Source organism: Corapipo altera, unplaced genomic scaffold (assembly GCF_003945725.1).
Source record: "Corapipo altera isolate COAL_440 unplaced genomic scaffold, ASM394572v1 360, whole genome shotgun sequence".
NCBI classification, from domain to species: Eukaryota; Metazoa; Chordata; class Aves; order Passeriformes; family Pipridae; genus Corapipo; species Corapipo altera.
Window position 1 is genome coordinate 709,216 of NW_020885015.1, and position 20,399 is coordinate 729,614.

Below are 20,399 nucleotides of genomic sequence, written 5' to 3' on the forward strand. Positions count from 1 at the left end.
GATTCAAAATCTGTCTGGTTGTGACTCCTACAGATTCCAAATTCATGCCACCCATCTGTGGGTGGCAAATCTCCACTAAAAAAAAAAAAAAAAAAAACCACCAAAATGTAAATGTGAATTACTCTTACAGAGTTCAAAATCAAAGTGCATGTTATGCTTAAGTTCCTAGTATTCAAGCTCTTTCTCTAAGTTTTGCTTGATATTATCTTGATATCGTATTGCTAGATACAGGAACTCTTTCCGAAAAAGAGATGAATTCATATTCCAATTTGTTTAATTTTATAAGGAAAATGTCTGTAAAGTGAGACAGTAATAAAATATTTATTTAAAATCATATGCCTGGTTTAGAATCTTCTTTTTCAATGACAAACCACATGTTAAAATGTGTTATTAATATTAATATAAATAAAAATATTCGTCCTAATTTAAAGCAACCTTGTACTAATTTGGCCAGGAAAAACCTGTTCATTTTCTAATAAGGTGCAATCATGCTTTCAACAAACGCTTTTTGCCACAAAATATGGAACTGAGAAAAACCATCTTATATCCAGCCTACATCCAGCCTCCAAGTGAGTACATACAAAATGTATTCACCACTTTGAAAATGGTATGATGGCATTAAGACTCATAATGATGCTTGTTTCCCAAAGATCACAGATTGTATCCATACACTACACAGAGTATTCAGTTTGTCTCAAATTTCTTTTTAGCTAGTTGAAAAGTTCTAAGGGAGGTTCTCCCCAAATCAAAACACACTAAAACTCGGTCTCAAAATAAACCCAAAGCTACGTCACTCACCAATATTTAGTAGAGCAAATAAGTTCTAAGAGAGGTTGCCATATACACAAGTGCTTAAATCTCAACTGAAGTGTAAATATATATACATAAGTGTACATAGTACTTTTCAAACAAACTGGTGGTAAGAGATAAGACAAAAGCGTAAGACACTGCAACAGCAAAGTAAATAATCTTAAAAATCTGCACAGCTATTCCTGGCTGGTCATTTGTTTCAAACAGCTATTTATTTCTTATTTATTGCCTGTCCAAGTGAGGAAAGCATTTAAAAGAGAACTTGTAGGTTTAAAAAAAAAAAAAAAAAAAAAAAAAAAAAACAAGAAATTAAGTCTCACTCTTTGTTCCTCGCTTTTGAAGGCAAGAATACATCGTATGAGATCCTTACACTGCATGCAAACTACATCCTCTTACCAGGACTTTGATAGTGATAATATTTAGACAAGTAGAGCCAATGTTTTGGACAAGGCTGCCACGAGCTTGGCACTGTTTCCTTTCCTCATGCCCTGTTTTATTCTCCAAGTCTTCTGTGAGGTGTTTCCTGATACCACCTCCCAGTTATCTCCCCAAGCCCAGAAGCAACTCCCCAGGTCTATTCAGGTACATCAGCCTGAGGGCATGCAGTTAAAAACATAGTGTTGTACCTCAGAGCACTCAGGAAGATTAATCTATTTTTGTCTAGCACTGGAGGCAGGAAAAGCTACATTTTGCCCTACTGAGTCACTATGAAATCAACAGCATCTCTTTAAACTGCACTGTGAGTTTTGGACTGCAGCTTACCCCAGTGAAGGCTGAAAGGGAATCTGTGTGACACTCCCCAATCCATCAGTGACCTACATTCAATTTTTTGCTCTACTCTCCTTCAAGGGCACAAGCAGTAAATCCTCCCTCAAGTAATTCACATATTTTTGTAAAAAATGGATTATCTGTTACATTGAATTACTCAGTTAGTATCAATTAGCCACTGCATGAAGCACACATCATGTGCTTGCACAGTGTCTCTGGTGCATTTTTGCACAAATCAGTTCTACTTTAGAAACATTCCAAACCTTTCAGCATCTGAAAGCTGACTTGGGAAATGAAATATACTTATGTGAACTAGCCCTCAATTGTTTTTTTGAAGTCATTCTGTAAAGTGTTCCTTACACATTCACAGTTTCATTTGAAGATCTATATGCAACTTATTCAAATCTATATGCAACCCTAATTTGGGAATTTTATCATATTAAAATTTGCATGCAAAAATATGATCAGAATAGTACCTTTCAAAAAATTCAAATAATATACTTCTGTCAGCTCCTACAGTATCATACTACATTACTGCATGGTATAGTGTACCTATTACCTAAGAACTCTTTATGAACTGCTCTTGAGATCTATGCTGGCATATTACAGTTTTAAACTGTAGCTGGTTGAAATCTAAGAACTTATTTACTTGTAGAGGTTAGCAGTAGCTAAAATGTGCCATTTAATTTCACTTTTGCTAATAATTTTATCTGACAATACTTTTATTTCTTCTGTAATATTACTTTCTACTTGGCAATGTATTTAAAAACAGTTGTAAATAAAGACAGTTGCTAAGTTTATCAGCTAATACATCTGTCATAAAATTTTGCACTGAATTATTTAGTTATGGAATGGTTATTTTGGAAATTAAATCCTCAGTATTCAATAACCAATGATGTACCTTCAAAATCTCATAAAGAAAGCCATGAAAATGCAAACAATCTGTTTAACAGAGCTTTTCCAAACAAAAAAAAAAAATCTCATTTCACGCAAAGTTAACAACATTCAAGATCCAAAACCTAAGATCCCATATTTATGCTATAACATGTTTCAACAAGAAAAAGCCACATCCCTAAATATGTTCAGTGTTTGCACAGAAAGATGCATTAGCTTTCCTAGTAAGATAGTCTTGATGATCTCAATCACCTACAAACAATATAAGCTTTTCAGATTTATAGATAAATACCTTGGAATACACTCTTCTGACTTATTTTTCCATTACTAAACTATTCAAGCATCCATCCTTTCCAAAAGCATGTGCAGCTGTGCAGCTGACATTTATTCATAACATAACTACTGTGTCAGAATTAAGAACTGCAGAACACAATCCTTAATTAGCAAACACCTCTCTAGCCTTGTCACCAACATGTTAAGTGTAAGCCCTCTAACACATTTTGTGAACATTTCTCATTAACTCACACCTTTTAATGAAATACTCAAATGGTGTTTTCTGCTGCAAACCATTCACTTCAGGTATCACTTTCTACTGAAACTGGACAGAAAAAGTCGAGTGAATGAAATTACAACCAATCTAACTACCAAAGCATTCTTCAGGTTAAACAGACCCTGATTTTTGGATACTTACAAAGAAACAAAGAGCAACTACACTTCCACTGTCTTTGAAAACAGGTTATTATTTGTGACTTTTCACTCGAGTACACTTTTGCTTTACACACAACTACCAACCACAAACAGCTGAAGGCAGTCTCCCCCTTGCCTGCACGAACTGGGGGAACTCTAAGGACTGAGCAGAAAAATCATGGTCTGGCTTTCCCCCAGAACACGAACATCTCCCAGGTGTGGTCCCATGATGTCACTGGCAGATTGTCTTTGAGAAAACTTACACGTCTGACTCTCCAGAGGAAACCCCAACACTGCCTAAAAGTGATGGTTTAAGACATCTCTCTAGCTTGCAATTTGTGCCTCTCAGAGTTCAAGAGCAGCCCAAATCTCTCTGGTGGAGGTTTAGCACAGACACCATTCAATTACATTTTAAACTGATGATATCAAAAGAGATGGGGGAAGAGAGGCAGAGGGGAGAGGGTAGGGCTAAGACCCATCTTGCAATACCAAAGAACTTTAGCAATTACACTTAGTAATTATTTAACTTTTTCACATTAGAATGGAGCAATAAAAGTCATCAAATTTACTATTTTAAAACTATGCATAATAATATATCAAGCCAATTGAACTGCTGTTGTCATCATTAATGCACACAACAAAGAGATATTTGGCAAGAAACATGGGGACTGATAAGTATTTCAGATTGTTCAGTTCTCAGCATCATTTTCATTTGTTTGTGCTTCTTTGCCTCCTAATCTTTGATTTTTATCAAGATGCAGTCAGATAAGATTCAAAGTGAACTGCAGGGAACAGTAAGAAAAGCAGGTACTGCATCATACTGCTTGGGTCAGTCTCTTGCTCAGACAAAAGGCCAGGCACAGAGGAACTACAAGGAACATCAGGGAAGAACAGTTTAACAGTACCATAGTAATTAAGCTAAGTTTCTTGTAATCAAAACTCTGCAAGGATAAACCAATAAGGAATTTAATATTTTTTTATCTATGTCATGCACAAAATCATTTCCCATTTTAAAGGGGGTGCCCAGTTTAGTACTACTTTTGAATAAGCACCCCACTGTATCTCGAACATAGCCTTATATGGGTTATTTCAAGACAGACTTCTGGGGTTTTTTTGATCAAATATCTTCTCAGAATCTCTACTGTAGCTTTTAATAAAGTCTCAAGTCAACAACTAGAATGGAAGTATATCAAATGGGTTGATTTAGATAGGTCCAAAACCAGAAAATACATAACAGAAGAAAAATGGGTTGAGGCAGATAAAACTAGATAAGAGCAAAAAGGCCCAACAAACATAACAGATAAGACATATATTAAAGTGACAAATGAATACTTTTACAGTAAACATAGCCACCAACTACAGACCATGAAGATACAGTCCTTAAATCCAAAGAAACTTGTGGTGTATGCATTTTTCAACACTAGCAGTAGACCCCATTTTGCATGATAATTAACTTGAGATGGCTGAGGGACAGGGGAAGGGATTAGGAAAGTCCTGCCAAGAAGGACTTGAGGGTGCTGGTGGATGAGGGGCTGGACATGAGCCAGGAATGCTCACAGCCCAAAAAGCCAGTCATGTCCTGGGCTGCAAAAGAAGCATGGCCAGAGAGTCAAGGGAGGTGATTCTGTCCCTCCACTCCACCTTCCTGAGATCCTGGGCACTGCATCCAGGTCTGGAATTCTCAACACAGCAGAGACATGGAACTGCTGGGAGAGCTCACTTCAGCCTTTCAGTTCTTAAAGGGGATCTAAAAGAAAGATCAGGACAAACCTCCTAGCAGGGTCTGTTGTGATAGGACAAGGAGCAACTTTAGACTAAATAAAAGTTAAGAAATTTTTTACAGTGAGGGTGGTGCAGCACTGGCACAAGTTGTCCCAGGAAGGGGGTAAATGCCCTATCCCTGAACATATTCAAGGTCAGGATGGACAAGACACCACACAACATGGTCTAGCAGATGATGCCCCTGCTCACTGCAGGGGAGGGTTAGACTAGATGACCTTTAAAGGTTCCTTGTAACACAAACTATACTATGATTCTTATGTGCATCAACACTGAAGCACTCTGTAGAGCCTGCTGTCCCGTTACCTGAAAATCTGAACATACTGTACTAGTTCAACACATCGGACAAGAACACAGGCTGCCCTCAACCTGCTTACATTTAAATATGATAACCAAAACTGCTCTGTCACTTTGTCTCTTGCCATCATTTAATAGCAATAGTGGCTTACTTCTTAAGATACAAGAGTAGCCAAGTGTTCAAAACAACCCTGTAGAAAGACTAGACTTGAGACCACATGGTTTAATGAAATATTAGATTTGAATACATATGACTATGTTACAAGCAGACAGAAAGTGTAGTCCAGACCATTCATTCTGTCCCTAGAATTATTAATATAAATTGCAAAAGGAGACACAGCAAAGCCTGAACACGACTTGCAAGTGTTTTCTCATGGTTTTAACAATAATGTGCAGTCAACCATGTCAGAAGGCACTGTTCCAGAAAATTAGTATATAAATGAAGAACACAGATTTAGATCTGAAATGGAGAGCACCTTAAAAACATACACACTCATAAAACAAGTTCTGAACTCAATGCAAAGTCCAGTCTGAGACTACCATGAGGTAAAATTAATTAAAATGGGAAAACATCCAGGCACTTTGGGTAGCAACAAATGGTAATGGTACACGTTAACATAACTTTACTGTAAGCCTTTGCTATAAGCTCACGATTCCGTGGATCAGATCAACTCTTCTCTACCTACGTTGTGGAGAAATTAGTTATGAAACTACAACCAATGACCACACTGGGTTTACCCAATTTCTGGTTAGGAAAATAAAAGGCTGACGTGTAATGAATGGTATTCCCCAGAGTTGAGACCATGCAGTGCCACCAAGTTCTCTTTTTTTCCTTCATCACAAAACATAAAATATAATTAAACAGGAACAAAACAAAACAAAAAAAATAAATAAATAAACCACCAGGACATCTACTTCATTTTTTACTTCACATCTAATACTTACAAGCAGATGTGAGGATTATCAACTGAAAGCAAATGGCCCCCAACTCAGAAGAGGCAGTGCAGGATCATTAAGTGAGTAAAAATCCTTTAGTTCTGCAAGTGCACTTGACTTCTATCTCTGACTTGAATATTTAATTTGCACTGTTGATGACAAAAATAGCAGCACATTGGTCCAAAAATCCAAGACCAAGCCGTTTTAAGTTAAGTGGAAAAACCAATGTTGCCAACAGCCTTTTAAGGCTTTTCATAGGTAACTAAAATATCAGTGACTAATAGGCCCAAGTAACTGTAATAGCTATATACTATTTGGCTCTAGAGACAGTATGATTTTATACCTGTGCCATTTAAATCTCAAAATCCTAGTACAGGCAGAGGGAAGACAAGCAGAGAACCCAGGCAGCGAATAGGAGAATTCAGGTCAAAGTGGGAGAGGGATTCCCTTAAAATTAGATATAGTGCAAGCATGAGAGAGCATGGAACAACTTACATAGACTGTGCTTCAACTTCTCTCCCCCCAACTCCTGTCATCTCTCTGCTGTACTAACAGAAAATTGTTGTGCTTTTCCTCTTTGGAAGCCTCCAGGTTTTGCAAAATATGGAGGCCAAACAAACAAAAAAACCATGTTGCCTACCCTTCTTTGATCATGAACGATTTCACTATCACATGTTCTGCAGTTTTAATATGACTTTATTAGTGAAAAGTGATTATATTTTGCTCTATTATCTCACTGAATAAATTCAGTGAATAAAACACAAAAGATTTGTGGATAATCTCAACTGTTTCAGTTTTATTGAAGATTTTTCCTCCTCTCTCCTCCTGGAAGAGTATATAACTTTTTATAGCAACAGTTGCTTTTTGTTGTGTTGATTTTGGAGTATCTCTTGCACATCTGCCCAATCTTCCTGGAATCTGTTAAACCTGAGGGAATACTAACACACCAGTATTCTCTACTTCAGCATGACTTTCTCCTGCATCATAGCCTGGATTTCCTTTGCAGTAAGAGTGTGACTAAAATGATCACAAACTATATGACCTGAGTATATGCATTCAGTATTTTCACAGCAGTTGCTTGCTTTTACATAAACTAGCCTTTTAAGTGTCACCAGAGAGTTAGCTACACTACACATTACGTTATGTGCTTTTAAACCATTAGATACTTATTTCATTGGTGGCAGTTGATATTTGATCTCCTTGTTTGTCTTTTTAAAATCACAATTGAATACTGTACATTATTTCAAGACATCTATCACAGGATCCCTACTAGGGGGGTCTACTGGTATGTTCATTTTAGATCAGTTATATCATAAAACCACTCCATGCTCAGTTACACATTCTTTAGAATATTTAAAAGCAGAGCAGATAAAGGTTTTTTTCTTACAATATCTGAACACCGTCTGAACCCCCCACAGGACTCCAAATACAGCTCTCTGAGACCAGGGAGCATCTATTGCCATACAGACATGAGAACTAACCCTCAGATTCCAATTTCTGCAACACATTAGTTGCAAGCTTCCTTCAGAGAATAGGGACAGCAAAAATTTGTTGTGGTGCACTAAGCAGCAAAGACTGCTGTTCCAGGAGCGTGCGGGGCTCACAGAGCCCAAAGAACAAGTACCAACATTATTTGCTTATTCTGGCACACAGGTAAGAAAGGAAGAACCTGACAACCCTGAGGTAGCGAAAAATGACTCTCCAGCGTGGAATTCATAATGAAAACACTGTCTGGCACCCTGAGTGCGTGGGAGGGCATTTCATGCTCTGTCAGGAACTCAATGCAGCAACAATGAAATTTACTGACAGAAAGGTGAGTGGGATTGGGTGAATACTGCAGATCTCCAGGAAAATCAACTTATATATAGTTTTAAAGAGCACGATTTAAGAACGTTCCTGTTTCTGTGTAATGAAGCCCCTCTTTTTTCAAGCACAGTCTGAAAGGAAAATCTGTGCTATTGTACTTGAAACAGAAAGTCCTTATCCTGTAACAGCTGATATCAATATTCATACAGAATGTACACATTAAACATACTCATGAGGTTACCTGCTTTCATTTCTTAACCTATTCTGTAGCTATTTACATGTTGCTATTTACAGAGCTTCTCCTCTGATTCCCATCCACTCCACGTACACCCTGCTTTTTCTCTAATCATTGAGAGATCAAAGAGTCTCTGCAAAGTGGAGTACAAAGTTCACGTCAAATTTTCATATGTTATGTCAAAGCATCTGGAAACAGCTCCTTTACCTCTAACTATTAAATGCAAGTTTCACCATTACAAACATTTTGTAACCTGTGTTTCACAAGGCTGTTAAGTTTTATGACTATATTGACAGTATATAGCTGCTACTTCCACCACACTCTGGGTTTTTCTGCCATTTTCTTTAAACAGTTGAAAAATATCAGAATATTTACAAAAAAATACAGTTGCCTTCACCAGGTATCTCATTTTTCCCTTCAGTCTTATTTCCTTGAAGGCACATTCATTTACAGTTGACACATTTCTCTTGTTCCCTCCACTAGCATGCTTAAATAGTCATTGAAATCTGTCATATGAAACAGAACATTCCATCTTAAGATGACAAATTGAAAAACAATTGCTTCATAAATTCAATTGAAGCATTGAAAAGTAAGAGATAGGGTTTACGGAGTCATCCCAGCTACAGTTTATTTAACTCTCACCACTAATAAGTACTTGCCAGCTTATGACATCTCAAGACAGCTTCCACTATGCTTAAATGTGTCAGAGGCAGCAGAAATTGCACACAATCACTCCATCACTTATTTGGGCATCAGTTTGGAAAAGAGTGATTCTAAATAATGTTCTAAATCATATTTTCCCCTTTTTGTTTTCACCTGTAATCATTTTAAGATCATTTGTATTTTGTACACCTTTAGGGAGAGCAATTCAAGTAATTCTTTTGGAAATGTCAGAATGACATGGTTGCAGTAGCAGGAAAAATCTGCAGCACTGTTTTTTTGGCCTTTTGCATATATACAACTTCTGTTCGAGGAAGCTGGAGATGTACAACTATCCTGGAGTTGTTATTCACAGGAAAACATAATGAAGGGGAAAGTTGAAAAGCAAAGAACAACTTGAAAAAGATACACTTTCTTATTCTCACCACTGTTACTAAGAATCAGAATTTCCTAAGTAATAAGTACATTATCAGACGTGCAATTGAAATCCCATGACACTTACAGATATTCTCCACTAACTGTATAAACAGCACACTTAAAGGTACACAAATAACTTAGCACACATTTTATTAACACAATTTTATTAATTTAAACACGGCTGTCATTTCCCCTTCCACTTTCCCAAGTAGCCTCAAGCTCACCAAGTGCTTTCAGAAGCTACCTACACATGCTCATTTCCACAGGCTGGTAAAACACACAGCTCAGCCCATCTGAATACAGTATATTCCGACCTCAAGTTGTACGTGGCGACTTTCCACATAAGCACCCAATGGAAAGGGCTGAAGAGCACAGGCACGAGGCACCCAAAGCATGGCTCCTATTGCAGGATTGCACAGGCTTGTTCAACTCAGTATCTCCACCTCTGCACAGGCAGCTGCTCCCACACACACAGTTTGTCTCGCTAAAGAATCCCACGCAGCAGCGTCTCTCAAATTTGTCACTGCATTTTTACCTGGCAGATTTCCAAGAAAGGTGACCTAGACTAGAGAAACCATTGCTTGTAGACATTAAATCACTAAAACTGGAAAACCAGTGCCAGGAACAATTATTTCTGCTGTATTATGGCAACAAACAGTAAAAAACAAAAACAGACCATGTCTCTACATCCAAATTGACTTTGTGAAGAGACACTAAATACTAAGTAAGTGGACAGAATACAGTATTTTTTTAAACCCAATTATTCTACTTATATTCCAAAATAGATTCTGTTAAAATTACAATTAAAGAGTACCAGAAACACTTTTTTGAGTTAAATTCAGCCTTAATTCAGAACTTGTTTACGGGGTATTCACTGATGTAACAATAACATTTTTTTATTATTTCTTCAAAACTAGACTATATTAAAAGCAGGATATCTTCATGTGGCACAAAATGTGAAACTCTCAGCAGCCAATTAGAACATACAATATTTAAAAAATTCTGTGCATTAGGCATTAGGCAAAGATTTGAAGCAAGCATTAAGATACCTGACTTAAACACCCTAAATAAGACATTGCTAGAGCAAAAAAAAAAAAAAAAAACCCTAATTTTTATTCTTCTGTACTTGCACAATCAAATAAAATCTCATTTTTAATAAGCTAAATTTTTATAAAAGGACCACATTTTACCAAAAGCTTTATCTTAAATATGATTTGTGAGAACAAAATCTGTTCAGCAAAACTAAAGAAAAAGTGGAATTACCAGGTCACTTAATTTTATGCTCAAAGGACTTAAAACCAGACAAAAGATTCAGAAAAATAATTGAATATTTTAGTTAATGGTAATCACTGAGCCATTTAAAACAATCATACTGCAGCCCTGATTCACGCTTGCATTCTTACATCATCTTTACCTCTATAGTTACTTATAAAAAAAGCAGTACATAAAAATTAGGTGGTAAATTTAAGATCTCTTTAAAAAAAGCAATAATGCTTCAAATATACTAAATTTGAATAAATAACTCTTTTTAGTGCTACTTCAGGTAATTTTTAGACTTTTTCCTGTGAAATTGGGGTAATGATACCCTATGAGTCAAAAGAAGAAACTGAAGTTGAACTAAACACATGTTGGCAATGACAGATCAAATAGATATGTAGGAGGCTGTGAGCAACAGACTGGAAAAAGCTTTTACATATAGAATAACTAATCACAAACTTACAGATTATACTGTAAATATACTATGTAAATTAGAACAGCCACATTAACCTACCACAGATGTGTCTGAGCTTTACAGTAGGTTAGCAAAAAAACAAAACAAAACAAAACAAAAACAAAAACACCAAAAAAAAAAAAAACCCACAACAACTAATTGTCAAAGAAAAAGTTTACAGGGGCAAATACCTGTGTGAATGTCAAGCATCTGAGACTGAAGAAGCACATTCTGTGTCATGTGGTCTTAAAATGTACAGGCCCAGGGTTTCCAAATCCTCACTATTTATGCCAAAGTGATTTCACCAGATGGCACTCGCCTACAGTTTGCCTTTGCCATCTTCTTGCATTTCCTTTACCTTTAACCCAGTATCTTTCAAACCATTTCTTTTCCATTAATTTATCTTTGCTTTTCACAACCTCAGAACTTTCCTACCAGGGATTTTTCTCTGCCCTTTATTAGCCCCTGCAATATAAATCTAATTTTTCTGCTTTCTTAATTCTTCCCCACCGCTTTTTCAGTAATGATTGCTCATTCATTAGTCACAGCTCCTACACCACAGCTGCCATACAAGTCTTCTATACTCAAGCAGCACACAGGTGTTACTCAGGATATAATTCAAAGGATCCTTACCTTTCCAAAATCTCTCACGTCAAACAGATCAAATGCTTCAAAAAGTTCACTTTTCTTCATTCCAAATATTTCACAACATGCAGAAAGAAAAGTCCTTATATTCTTCAAGCAAAGAAACTAGGAGAAAGAAAATAAAAATACTAAGTGTCAAGTGTGTCTATTAGCAACTTATGTGCTCACATTGGTCACAAACACATTATATAATTCAGTGATACAATTACTTGTAAGTCAGTACTTACACTATGCTGTGATCTTCCACTGGTTCTAATTCAGTCATAGAAGTCCCCTTCAGACTCAGAAGTGTTAACCAAATTCTGAGTAGACACTTTGAGAACAGAAACTATTTTCTCTCATTTTACATAAACAAAGAAACATGGCAATATGCTACCAGATACATATTAATCTAAAAACAGACATACTTTTCAGTTCCCCACAGACAGCATAGAACAAAACAATTTACCTGAATAAAATTATATCAATATATGAAAGTTATTCTTCATGTATAAACCAAGTGTTTTCAGCTGTTAAAAGTCTAGTTTGAATGTTTAATGAACACATGTGCCCTGTTTTAACACACTAAAGACATTATGGATACCAATTCTCCACCTGGAGCACAGGAGCAGATGAAATCTGCAGTTGTGAAGTCATTTACAATTTATCTAGTAGAGATTTAAGATACTCAGACCACCTTGATTTCTGTACTGAATCCACATGCATCAATGATCATCTGAGTCTGGAAAAGAATAAAGATTCTGCCACGGTGCTCTCCTTAAAAGGCTTTTATTGCATTTTCCTGTAGACTATTTCATTTTAAAGACCTTATCAGAACAAAAGGTAGTAGCTGTCAACAGCATTGCCATAACTTAAGAGGAAGAGCTAAAAAGGGCAATATCTATTCTTGGTAATGATTAGCACTCTAAGGTACTAGCAACTTACGAGGACATCAGTACCATGAAGATGCTGTTGTAGAGTTTTATGATCCACAGTTCAAAAGCAAATACAAAATTTATAAGCAATGGTATTTCAAATGACCCAGCACTGTGCTTTGAATATGCATTTTAAAAGAAGTGATACAGCAACTCAGTATTAAAATTGAGTTCCTAGAGTTCCCCATGTTATAGGGGATTCATGAGGATCACTTAAATTACAATGGATTATAGAACTGCTATCTGTTCCAACTCAATGTTTTGATTAAAGCAGTATTTCTGATATTAATACTGAGTGTCACATGAGTGCCACGTAATAAATACCCAAACTGCTGACTCAGACAAAATATGTCACTGCCTTACCTTTAGCGTGAGACAACAAAGCATCAACAGGGAGGCCTACTTCATGTCTTACACAGAACTATCTAGACAGACATATTAAAAACAGAGCACGTGAGAGACCAGATTTACAGCAAGGTTACACAAATGAAAGCACTGATTCACCAACAGAAGCTACAAGAGCCGACAGCTCTCGTAGATGGTTGTGGACATCAGGACAACAGCCAACAAACTCACTGCAAAGCATCACAAAAGCAGTCCCTGTGCAAATCAAAGCTCCCAGGAAGACACCTGTGACTGGTAACTGGCACATCAAGTGTAAGGGGTCCCAGATGTACCAGGTGGAGCTGTAGCCTCCATCCTTTCTCCCACTCCAAACAGCCTCCTCATCCTCAGGCTGTGCCTCCCAGCTCACACGGGACAGCCACTGCTGGGCTACATACTGGGCTGCTGAAGGAGAATGCAGCATTTATGCCAGACTGCTTTTATGCCTAGTGAAACTCGAAAAATTAGTCTAGCTTGCTCAGTCAATATGGAAGCTTATCTGGTTTTGCAAATATTATAATTTTTACGCCAAAATTGCAAGGTTAGAAGGCCAAGACATGTACAACATATATGCTTCTTCCACCATGAGAGTGGCAGAAGGAACCAGAAGAGGAACTGGTTGGGGACTCTGCAGCTCTAAAAACAAGGTGGCACATACAAAGTGATTACTGTTTCCTGTTTGCTTTCCCCAGGCTTTTTATTATTTGTCTTAAAAGCTATCAGTGGCCACTATGTTTGTCCAATGCACAATACTGATTAAAATTTGGAACACCCACCTATTTTCTTACATCAAAATTCTCAAAACCACTGACAGATGTGATCCTCACTTGGAAAACTCAGCTACCTTTTTAAAGCCAAAGTTTTGAGTTTAGTTAGTGCTGACATCTGCTACTGCAAAGAAAGCTTACAGCTGCATTAAGTTGTTTACCTCTAAAGAGAGCAAGAAGTTAAGGGAGAGACAGGAGCTGTCATGGGTCTAAAATCTGACCTAGATTCACTAGAGAGCATTTTAGTGAGTTCGACTTAGCTTCGCCATAGAGCTAAAAGAACCGTTTAATGGATCAGCAGTTATGCACAAAGTGCCCTTTCCCTTCTGCAAAATGTCTCCAATTATTCTTAACAGATGACTCCTACAATGAAAGATAAAGATGGCAGCATTTTTCAACAACATTTATTGGTTTCTTCAAATTTCTTCAAATTCAGAGGCAGTTTTGTGAAATTGGCCTTTTGTTTAAATTATCATTACTATGAATTATATTTGAGTCAATTGGAAACCATATTACAAGAAATTAGAAGCCACATGTTTTAAAGGAAATGCTAAAGCACCTACACTGTAACAAATTAAATTATTTTGAATATTCTAACAGAGAGACCAAAGAAGACTGTTGTCCCTTGTTGTCCCCCACTTTTTTTTAAATATTAATTCATTACGTTAATGTGTACCATTACATTAAACAGGTTTGATATAATTATAATCTAATATTCAATAACCATATGAATGACAACACAGCAGTTATATTCCATGTCTTGTGGACTCTAGAAACCAAAGAGTAAGCATTTGTCAAATCTGCCTGCACTTGAGAAGGGACCATATCATCAATGAGTGTGTGCCAACCAGTGCCTTTAGCAGAATAGGCATCTTGACATAACAGTCTAACCCATGAGAGTTCAAAGACTGCTTAGTGAGTTTTAGTTGGTCATCTAATGATTCAGTATCCATCAGTTTTCTCTTGTAAAATGAAAATGAAAGTCTTATTACTAACTATCAAGCTAACCAGAGCAGCTACAAGGATAAAACTGTGAGACTACTAAAACCAAAAACATGCTAATATTTAAATTAATTCATTTTTCAATAAAATGTATGAGAAAAAAAAAACTCTTTAAAAAAACCCTTCATTATAAGCTACTCATGTTTTGGAAAAGTTATTTGATTATATTATCCAGAAAACTTTCAGAAATATTTTCAAAACTTCATAATGCAATCATCTAAAGAAACAATTTTCCTCATTGAAAACAGATTTTTATCACTGTGGTTACTGTATGAAGTAGTACAAATTAGTAAGAGAAACCTCCAAATTAAAAAAGAGCATACTGCTAAAATCTAGGAAGTTCTATAAAAGACAACTCTCCTCCCTGGCAATAAGAAAAAGGCACCATCAGTCTTCAGTCTCTCATTAGTAAGTACAGTCCTCGGGATATTTGGAAACCTACTGCATTATTGTGTTTCTTTTCAAAGGAAAACATTATCCCTCAGCACACCGCAAGAGATCATTAGAGCAGTTGGGTACCCAGTTGTCAGAGATGCAAGGAGTGCTAAGTATCTCTCACTTGATCTGATCTCTCAAAGTTTTCTCCACAGGAAACATTGTCTTTCATTACAAGAACTGGTCTCTCTTTGTTAAAAAAAAAAAAAAAGTAACATAACTGAAAAACATTCCCTTGGAAAAGTTCATGATGCCTTTTTTCATTCTGCCTCCCTTTTTTTAATTGCAGGGCTATATCAGGAGACAGCAGTCCAGAAGTCTTAATACACAGATCAGTAAAAATATTGCGTAGGGCAGTATAAGCCATCAGTCCAAAAATGTTAACACCATTGGAAAACACAACTTCTCCCTCACTCATCTGCAGGCACAACCGTGAGAGGAGAGCACATCCACCACACAGAGGGACAGAAATCACAACCCATACCCATCCTGTGATTGGGGTTCAGGATCCTGAGAACAATTTTCACTATTAACATCTATAAATTATCAAGATATTTCTAAATCATCCTAATGTTTCACAGCATAAGGCATACTACTACAAACCCATAACGTTGTCATTGTCAGGGCTGCTGAAATGGCATAAGTCCTGTGATAAACCACTGTGCTTTAATGGAATAGATTAGAGTTTTATTGGCCTCTGGTCCATTCTGCACTGAATTTAATTTTTTTAAGAGGCACTAACTGAACACTTATTGAAATGAAAAGCAAGTTTGGAAAAAAAAATGTCTACCACCTAAAAAAAGAAGGTATGGTTTATATAATTGGGGCTCTATTTGTCTGAACTTTAAGCACAAGAGAGCAAGCAAATCAAATTATACCAAGTTCCACAGAAAAAGCATGCTGTTTTCTACCCTAATATTTGCCACTTCACACAAAAGAAAGATTTATTTGAGGTTTTTTCCACACAGGACATGGTTATGTGTGCTGACAGAAATGCATAGAAATATTTTACAAAGGGTACAGAATAGAAATGAGTAATTAGACACTAAAAGCACAGGTAGGGCTCTGACTGCCCACAGGGAAGACAGATTTCCCTAACCAGACCTCTAATGAAGTGAAAGATAAAATGTAAAAATAAAAAAAAAGAAAATATCAAAGTCATATAGCCTCTATTCATATAATCTAAGTGGTATTTCTCAGAAAATGTATTTTAGCACTGAAGTACTACAATGGAATACAGGTCTGTTTGGTACAGACCATAATATTCACTATCTAGATGTATCCTTTGTACTAAAAGCACTTCTACAGGCGTTCAGAGACCAGCACAAAGAGCTCTGATGATTAAATTGTGCCACAAGACATTTATATGAAATTCCAACATAGTAACATCAGTCAGGCGAGTGAAAACTGAAAGGCCAAGAAATTACAAGTGTTCAGGAAAGACAGAGTTCTAACTCACTTTTTTTTTAATTACCAAGAGTGGTAAAAAAAAAAGCTATTTGCATTCATTTCAACTTTCACCTCCTTTTTATTGTGGCAATTGAGTCACAAGCGTGGTTATTTAGTCACAAGTTTGGGAAGCTGGCAGTTCTCTTATATTTGTATCTGGATCAGACATTCATACAGCATTTAGGACAAACTAGAGAACATACTAAAGCCTGAGTGATCTAAGACAGTCTAAATAGGTGCTAGGGTATAAGGGGTATTAAAACCAAAATGGATCACCATCACTCAATGTCAGGGAAGGTGTTTTTTTCCCAGTGGGATTCACTTTTGCTGACACTGAATACCCATGCCTTCATCACTGCACTGTTTTTTGGCATGTTGTGTTCCCAACCCCACACAGACTTCAGGAGCCTCCCATTAACTGCCAGAGAACTGAGGCCAGTTGCTCCTAGTCACCATCACAATGTGATGAAAGAGTAAAAACACAGGAAAAAGGACTCTACTTAGCCCATTGTCCACTAAATCCACTTTAGCTCCTGTGGAAGAGACAAGGCATGTCAATGACAGAAAGTCAAGAAATCTTCCCCTCCTTTTCCTCCTCTAAATGGCACCACTTTGTAAACTACACTGCTGCAGCTATTTGCCTGTGCCTATTCTTTAAAGAGCCTTAGAGGCAAAACCAAAATTGATAGCATTTTACATAACAGCAGCGTTTTATGGCAAAAATAGCTGAGGAAAGGCCAGACATTCGAAACCAGTATATAAATAGGAAATAATGAGATGAGCAAATTTGGCTTCAATTCGCACTTCTCAGAAGGTACAATCACTTTCTTTTTTTAATTTGTAAAATTCTGATTTTGCTCACAAGGAGCCACATACAGGTTTGTGAATATGGGAGGGTTTTCTATTGGTAATTTATGGTCTCAGAAAAGCAGAATTATACAAGGATAAAAGGTAGAAGAATAGAACAGATCACTGCCATAACACTTAAATGCTCTTTTCTACACCCTCAGTGCTTACCGCAAAACATGAGCTCCTGACCTTTCCTGTCTGTTTCTGGGATGCTGATGAGAACAGATTAGCTGGGAATCTCTCAGTTTGACTTCCACCCTGTTCCTCAGAATGTATGCAAAAAGGAAAATAATGCACTTATACTTGTTAAGCATGAGGAGAAATGTGAAAATTGCTATAATGGATTTAACTGGAAGAATTGGTTTTCTACATTCTGTCACCAAGATTCATATGTGCAAGTTGTTTCAGTGAAAGAAAGCACCGAAACAGAAGAACTTATCTCTTAAAAGTTTCTTTCAAAGAAATTGATTAATGCCCTGAGGGTTGCAGATTTTCTTTTCTCACTTGTTTTAGTATTTGTTGCAATAACTGTGCTGATAGGAGCAATATAAATTCGACAAAAATGCTGTTTGAATCCTGCTAAGTCCAAATTTGAGAAAGATCCTAGAACTCACTACTGTGACCAAGCAGCGCCATCACCTCTAGTCAGCAACTGAAGATACTGTGACCACAGCAAAACTATACAGCAGCAAGACCAAAATTGTACCTTGAACCTACATAAAGGAGAAAGCAACAGTAACTAGAGATATAGACCCAAGGGTTTCATCATCTCCTACAGGAAATGTTTAGTTTCCTCAAAATTCCTTCAATCACATCCAATAACAGGGAAAAATTAGGTACTTAGAGATACAGCTGCTCATATATCAAGGGTTTCTTTCTTTCTGGATGGTTCCCCAGCACACACCATCCTTGAGAGAACAATCCCAAAAGCAGGGTTACCAAAATAGGAGCACCTTATACCTCTACTAGAGGACACTTTTTTTTTTGAGCTGTGTGTTCATTAACACCAGATTACTAGGTAATCAGACAAAGGCCCACTGTGGTACTGACAGAATTGCACATTCAGGGTTAACACAGAAATCATTCCTGGCTTCTTCACAGATTTCAGCAGCCAAAGTACATTAGATTAGTTCTGCTCTGCCAAAAGGAGTAATTATCACTATATGCAGTAAAAAATAGCTGTAAGGATTTCTAAGTGAATGAAGTATGGACCCACTGATGAAGTCTTAATTCAACATCTATTAATGTCTTTTCATAAGAGGGAAAAGAGCAATATCAGAGTCAGGAATGGCATTTGTAACATTTTTCTTTTTCATATGCATGCAGCTTTTCTTAGAGTCTTTTCTTTAAATCCAGAGTCTTACTGAGTGTAGGTAAAAGGGCCACAAGGAACTTAAAGACCAAGTCAACATGAGAGGATGAGTGTTCCTATTTTCAGTAAGCAAATGAAAGCTACCAGGCTGTCTCCATAGATTTTTTTTTTTAATTTAAGTGCCACAACACCCCAAGTCAGCATTATTCTTTTTTTTCACTCTTAGATAAAACCTATTAATTTGCAAATTACATTTAAAAAAGAAACCAATGCACACAGGAAAAACACATCACCCACAGCAAAGGAATTCAGTTTTAGGTTCTGCATTTGGTCTCTTGTTCTGCAAACACCATCTCGATCATTCAGATGATCAATATTTTTAAAGCTCTAAGCAGAAGCAAAGAAGTCAAATGTTAAATACCTCCTACATTTAGCTCTACAAAAAGTTACAAAGCAGGTACACTAATAAATATGGAGGAGACAGGACACTGAGTCCTGGAAGAGGCAGGCTCATTATCAGTATCTCACCAGTTTACAGCCCATACTTTAGCTCTTTGTATAGTTGCTTAAGAACCACTTTTGGGTAACAAAGCATTCAAGGCTGATACCATTACAATACTGTGAAGAATTTTACTAAGAAATGTGCTACATACAGAACAACAAGACACTTCTTAATTCATAGGTCTAAGGAATAGCTAAGGAGATCTGAAGTGTTATTACCTTTCTAGATGTGTGCATTCTTTGAGGGCCTACACAATACATGAAATGCTGTATGAACTATAAAACATATTAAATTCCTTTGAACCACTGCTAACACTGTATGAATATTAATAGTATGTTCTTTATTTGCTCAGTTAATGTAGTAATTAAATATTCATAGCAAAGCTCTTCTTAAAATTCCTGACTACTATTCAATTGTGTCTATTACATTTTGGCTTGAGTATGAAGTTTTGTTTATGTACATTTGTTCTTCTCTGTGCTTCAAAGAAAGAAAATAGAAATTGAAACTTGAAAAAAGCTGAGGAAGCATAAGGGATGCTCAGCTTTTATTAGTACTGATATAGAGTGAATAGAGGGCAGGAAAAAAGAAGTTTAGGACTTGTTTTGCATTCCCAGCTCTCTCCTTGGCTATGATGGCACTGTAACAGTGGCTGAGAAAGCAAGGGTGAAGAAGTATTTAAATTCTCCGTGTCCCTTAAATACTCCAACAAGCCATGAAAGTGGCAACTTCTTCTCAGTGGTCACAGAAACATATTGACCAAACACCTTCTATGGCCTATCACCTGCATCAGAAGAGGAATCACTGGGCTGCCTGAAAACACAAGAAACCCTTTCTCCTTTACTATTGCAAGATGAAAACTAAGAGAGATTCAGGAAAGCACACAGTCACTAAACAGATGGGAATATTTGGGCCATAAAACCTCAACTACTGGAATTATGTAAGTGTAATTGGCAAGAGGCATGGGTGGGGGAGTTCAGGACAGCATCTGTTTGCAAAGGGCAATTTTTAGAGTAGCCCTTTGTTCTCCACTAGCAAGATTTACCTAAATCTATTCTGCAGTATTCGTCAAAAAGAACAGCAATTGTAACACAGTATTAAACAGACAAAGCACACAGAGATTACCTAGAGGGTTCCTGTATT

The 20,399-nt window shown here is 36.8% G+C and overlaps 1 protein-coding gene across 2 annotated transcripts in view; it reads right to left on the reverse strand.

The window, feature by feature from the left end:
• VAV3 (vav guanine nucleotide exchange factor 3) overlaps nt 1-20,399 on the reverse strand; it is a 157,486-nt gene that overhangs the window by 117,050 nt on the left and 20,037 nt on the right. For both annotated transcript variants that reach the window (XM_027667627.1, XM_027667626.1), the window contains exon 2: nt 11,634-11,750. In XM_027667627.1, coding sequence (XP_027523428.1) covers nt 11,634-11,750 — 117 coding nt within the window. The remainder of the gene's footprint in view (nt 1-11,633; nt 11,751-20,399) is intronic.